Raw genomic sequence first — 5,984 nt, forward strand, 5'->3', positions numbered from 1 at the left:
TGCACGACGGATAGAAGATCGACCGGAAGAAATGTTGGATACATATTTTGATGGGAATCGGCGCTGGCATCGACGGAATTCAACCAATAGGATTCAAGAGAGACAGCCGAGTGGTGGGGTGTGAGAGACAGTTGGATCATTCGACGGTGTGGACTCGACCGGTCAAGACCAATCGTTAAAGCTCCAACGAACGTCTCGATTCAGTGAAGATCAGGATGCAGAACGAAGGTTGTACAAGCTGCGGGGACAACAGGCACACGTCAGGTTCGGTAAGTTGTAGGGCGCGTGACGCGGAGTGCACCGCCTGTCATCAGATCGGCCATTACGTCCGGATGTGCGCACTGTACCGAGGGCCCAGGCAGGCAAGAGCTCCAGCTCCGATCGTCAGGTCGCAGGAAGCGATCGAGTTGCTACAGGCCATCATGATCTCAGGGAGAGCCAGCGTTCAATCCAGGTCCAGGTTCAGCCAATTCGTGAGGTACCGTATCAGGCAGTCCCGGAAGAGCAGGAGGAGCAGGCCGGCGGGGAACAGGAGGAGGTGGTCGCACAGGGACAGGACCTTCAGGCGGAAATCGAGCCGCAGGTAAATGAGATCGGCGGAGAGGAACCAGTCAGGGCACAGCCGGAGTCCACGAGGTGGCGATGCACAGTATGCATGGACGAGGCCCGAAACGCCGTCGTGACCACGTGTGGTCACTTATCGTGTTGGACGTGCCTGTGTCGATGGGTCGCCGAGGGAACGGCGGGGGAATGCTGCCCTGTTTGCCGGTCGGAGATCCGACTCGAGAGATCGATACCGATCTTCGGAACCGAGACCGACGAGGACGTCGAGGGCGAGGACATGCCGCCGAGACCTAGAGCCCTCTACGTGCCCAGAGACGAGAGGAGACGATTGTACTAACGTATATTCGTTGAAAAAAAATTTATAATAATAATTTCGGTAATCCGACGTGGATAGCTAAATAAAACGAATATGTGTCGCACCCGGTTAGATAGTGTCCTCAACTAGGTACGTAATAACAGGCGTTTCCATAGGAATTAGGCATTCGGTTAGGCTACTCGTCAGGGTTAGGATTAGGCAATCCAGGTTGATCGGGAGATCAAAAAAATGGTAGCTGTGGTCGAATGTCATAGGCGAAATGTATCAGGGACTTCTGTGGTCAGGTACACGTTGCATGATCGTCACCGCGGAGCCTATGACGTCAGTCGAGAGTTGGGTGTCGTAGCCGACGGCACGCGCGACGCTCAGTCCAATCGAGTATTCGCCCAATAAATCAGTGAGGTGAAATAAGTCGAACATTCCTCCCTTCAAGCCATTCCCCATAGTAGGAGTACTTATCACATAAGGAAGGCGCTTGCTCTTACGGATACAGGTCCGAGTAGGGAAATACCTATTCTCAACACACCGTTCCATTCACCTGACTCGACTTGATCTGTAGCCGTAGTTGTCACGCCTCCATTCACCTGGATCTCCGCCGTTCCTTTTTGGCGGTTTGTCAAAGCTTCTCCAGTACGCTCTTCAGATCTTTTCCAGCCACGCGTTTTGAGTCGATGGACAGACTCGACTTGCGCTTTCACCGTACCGGGGCATTGAGCCCTCAGAGGCATATCGGGCAGAGGCGCCTTTTTGTCACGTGCTGGTCTAACTCGACTCGGACGTGCGATCATGCGCCCGAGTGGCCGCGACACCGACGTTCTCAACACGTGACAATCGAGACTCGCCGCTTGCGATCATTCTCAATTTCTGCCGCGCGGAAACAAAACGCATAAGTCTGAAGATGCCGAAAGTCAAGGTAAGTTCCAGAGCCAAGCTCCAGTCCTATATGAAGATCTGTGGCGACGGGATCCTCTCGACCGACGGACACGTTATACTGTGCAAAACCTGCGAGGAGCAAGTGACAGCTGACCGGAAATCTCAAATCACCCAGCATCTCAATGGCGCGAGACACAAATCGCTCCTTTTCAAGAAGACTCAGGCGACATCATCGAGTGTAGTCCAGATCGGCTCTTTCCTGGAGACCTCGGGGAGACAATCAAAATCCAAGCTCGATCTTTGTGAAGCGATGGTCTCTGCTGGTATGCCGTTGCGAAATCAAGAGAACGCGAAGTTGAAGCGTTTCCTCGAAACATATTCGAGGGAGCAGATACCCTGCCCATCGACTTTTCGGAAGATCTTTTTGGAGAGTGTCTATGAGCAGAAGTTGGACTTCATCAGGAACGCTGTGGATGGCAAATCGATATGGCTATCTATCGATGGGAGCACCGACGTAACCGGCCGATCCGTTGCTCACCCGGTCGTGGGCTCGCTCGGAACGGAAGGGACCAAAAGTTTCCTATTGCATGCAGAAAGTGAAGACCAACAGCTCCACGATTCCACAAGTGTTCATGAATTCCCTGGCAGTACTCTGGCCAGATGGAATTCAACATGAGAAGGAACTCCTCTTTGTCTCCGATGGTGCCGCTTATATGAAGAAGCCCGGCGCTGCTCTGAAAGTGATCTTCAGCAAAATGCTACATGAAGCGTGTTCTGCTCGCGCAGCGCATCGTACAGCCGAAGAAGTCAAGCTCTTCGGTGATCTATGCTCTCGATGCCAGTGAAGTCGCCAGCATACGTGTCGTCCAGCAGCTCTTGGAAGCGGCAACGTTGGAAGACAATCTCACGTTCATCGACGCACACTTCAGTGCTCTTTCGGAGGGCACCGAAGCGCTCGAAGAGCAAAACGTACCCCTCGTAGAGAGCACTGAAAACAAGCGCTTCTCGTCTAATATACCATATATTCGGTCGGCGAGGGAAATGCCTCGCTTCCGAGCACTTGATTCGACATACGAGAGTGCAGAAAGAATCCGCCTCGAAGGGGAGAGCTTTGAACCTGGATGAGCACATCACACATGCTTCTGAGGAGCATCGGGAAGATTGCGTCGGCAATGAAGGTTTTTCGTGGCCTCATGGACATGCCGAATTCCTGTCGTCGGTATGAAAAATTCTGGAGAACATTGAGAAAACTCGCGGACAGAATATGTACGGAGTCGATGAAACAGGCGGCGCGGCGAAGGAAACTGTCATCCTGAAAGATGGATCCACCGATGTTGCTCTCGATGGCACCTGGCAAAAACGCGGCTTGACGTCTCTGGATGGGCTGGTTACAGCAACTAGTTTCGATACCGGCAAGGTTCTCGACGTTAGCCTTCTCTCCAAATATTGTCGATGTCCTGGCAAGGCATCCAATGCTCATGGCGAGAAGTGCTACGCGAATTTCCAGGGTCTTCGTGGGGCTATGGAAACGGAGGGAGCCACAGAAATGTCGCGACGGTCAGTGAAACCCCATACGCCATAAGAAGTATCTCGGGGACGGCGACTCCAACGCTTACAGAGCCGTTTCATCCGACGAGCCGTATGGGAGTGAATTGAAGATCGAAAAGTTAGAATGCGTGGGGCACATTCAGAGGAGGATGGGTACACGGCTTCGAGAATTGAAAGCAGCTTTCAAAGGTGAGAAACTTGAACACGGGAAACCGATTAGCGGGAAGAATCGCCTAACTGATGCAATCATAGACAGAATCCCAAGCTTCTACGGGTGGTATCGCACCAGGACCTTTCTGTGTTGAAGCTATGAAGGATTCGGATCTGAAAAAAGCTGCGTAGTGCAGGCGGAGAAGCTCTGAATACTTTCATGTGGCTCGCTTCGCTCAGGTCTAAATCCTTCCCTGAACCTCTTATAACATCCCCTCATAATGATAGAGTGAGACTTACCATGATCAATAATCACCAGGATCAACACTATTGTATGGTCAAAGTACATAGACCCGGCGCCGAGTTGCGCTTGCACCGAATGTTCGTCTCGCCGAACTCTTGGTGACTTCTCTCCGCCTTCACCCTGCCTCAACCTCCGAGCCATGGAACTACCTGATCTCAATAGCGTCCCGCCTGAAAATCACCGATACGCCCTACCTTTTTCTCCCTCCGAATACGGAAGACAAACGAAGCATCAGTTCATTCAATTATTCCGTATTTATTTTCATCTCATTGCTCGGGAGTTTCTTTTTATTATAACCCTCACGCATCGAGTTTGCGATGACCGCTTCGGCCCACTTATAGACATTCGGTGCTGACGCTGGTATCGCGTCGCCGTATGATTCCACCAAGAACTCGTTGCGGTACTTCTTGCTTGCCCACTTTTCCTTGAATTCACTGAATCATCTCTTATGCTTGAAATCAAAGTGGTCTTGCCCCTGTTTTACAGCCTGTTGGAGAGCGAGTTCTCCGTCTAGACTCTTCCTCTTCTTATTATTCTTCTGGTCGTCGGTGCAGAATAGACACACAGGCTTCCATCCATCCTTGTCTTCTCTGACGTTTCTCAAAGTGACCGGGCCCCTTGGCTTCACGGATAGCAGTACACCTAGGAGGAAACCACGGATATTTGTCCAACCCTTCTCGGATAGCTTGCTGGACGCGGCTTGGAATTGTTCGACGAGGGTCTTGGCCCGTTTTGCTGGGGTAGGCTCAGCCCTCGGACTGCTGGGATTATTTCCCTCTTCATCTAATGCCCTCATCTGCCTTTTCCGTAATCCCCTCTTTATTCTCTTCCCCATTTTGATGACTAGAACATAGACACGGAATCGAAATCATAGATGTACGTTTCCCTCGGAAACAGTAAGCATTAGAAAATCTTTATACCCTTTGCCCATAGAGTCCGAAAATGATCGGGGTGTTACCTACACCGAATCACAGCAAGAATCGACTCCGAAAACCTTCGGAAAGAGGATCCTGAGGATTATGGGACTTCTATGCATGCAGCTTCAGCAAGTACTGTTGAAATACAGACAGCTTTCAGTAAAGTAGCTGTAACATTCTCAGTGTGATTACGCAGGGTAGTGAGGCAATCTTGTGTGACCCAGATCGGAGGAACTCCTTTCTTCCGATCTGGTAATGCAGACGACCCTGGTCTGAAGGACTCCCGTCTTCAGACCAGTGCTTATGCAAGCGATGCTTTCCACTAGGGTATATATACTGGTAATAAAGACTCGCACAAGCGAGGAGCTACTGATTCACAACGAATCCCTGTATCTTTATTCCGCCGTGATCTTCCAGGCTCACAGCTTACTTTCAGATCTAGTGTCCACCGACTGACCACCAGTGGGTTATATCCAACATTCGTTATTGCGCACGATCGAATCTGCGGACACTTGTGATTGAACTTAAGTTTTGTGAGTCTTTCTTAGTGAGTGACTCGTTTGTGTTCTTAGTGAAACAACGGTGCATCCTCGAGAAGTGCAAATGGCAACTCGAGTCAGACAACGAGCACAGGAAGATTCCACCAGCTCCCACGGCTATAGTGGCTTAGGCGATGACCAGCCCGGGCCATCAGCACTAAGCTTAGGCGACACTAAACCACCAAGGGGTGATGACGACACGGGAGACATCGGCGAGCTCCATATCGCGACACGAGCTCGCAGCCGTGATGTTGTGATCCTGAGACTTGACGGCAGCAACTATACGGAGTGGCGTGTGCTTATCGCTCCAGCTCTGGATGCAGATCCATATGCACTGGAGGTGGCGATGGGAGATCTCATCCCTCCTACCCCCGGATCAACGGACAAGGCCTCTGTGATCCAGCAACGGAAATATGATACAGGTAACCGGGCGGCCCGATGTACGCTTTTCGCGTCACTGCAGCCTGCTCTGGCTGTATCCATGTTCCCCGGCAATTCGGCGACGGTGGCTGCCTCTGAGATGTGGAAAGACATCACCGGTCGGTTCACCGCCACTAACGGTGGGCTTAAACGACTGGCGATGTCCAAACTCTCGAGCTACACCTACCAACCGAATAAAACCGCCGGTGAGAATCTCTTCCGTTACAACCAGATCATTTCCCGCCTAGCTGGTCTAGGACTGGACATCCCGAATGATCTGAAGATCACATTCCTGCTGGACGCTCTCCCATCTAACTGGGAGTCCTTCAAACAAGGATTCACCTCGAGGGAGG

The 5,984-nt window shown here is 51.5% G+C and overlaps 1 protein-coding gene across 1 annotated transcript; it reads left to right on the forward strand.

The window, feature by feature from the left end:
- Positions 1-215: 215 nt before the first annotated feature.
- LOC108864992 (E3 ubiquitin ligase rnf-5-like) lies at positions 216-901 on the forward strand. The gene is made up of 2 exons (XM_018641576.1): positions 216-269; positions 455-901. The coding sequence occupies exons 1-2, from the start codon at positions 216-218 to the stop codon at positions 899-901; spliced, it is 501 nt and encodes a 166-aa protein (XP_018497092.1).
- Positions 902-5,984: the final 5,083 nt, after the last annotated feature.

This window comes from Galendromus occidentalis, unplaced genomic scaffold (assembly GCF_000255335.2).
Source record: "Galendromus occidentalis unplaced genomic scaffold, Mocc_1.1 scf7180000075795, whole genome shotgun sequence".
In the NCBI taxonomy this organism is placed as follows: domain Eukaryota; kingdom Metazoa; phylum Arthropoda; class Arachnida; order Mesostigmata; family Phytoseiidae; genus Galendromus; species Galendromus occidentalis.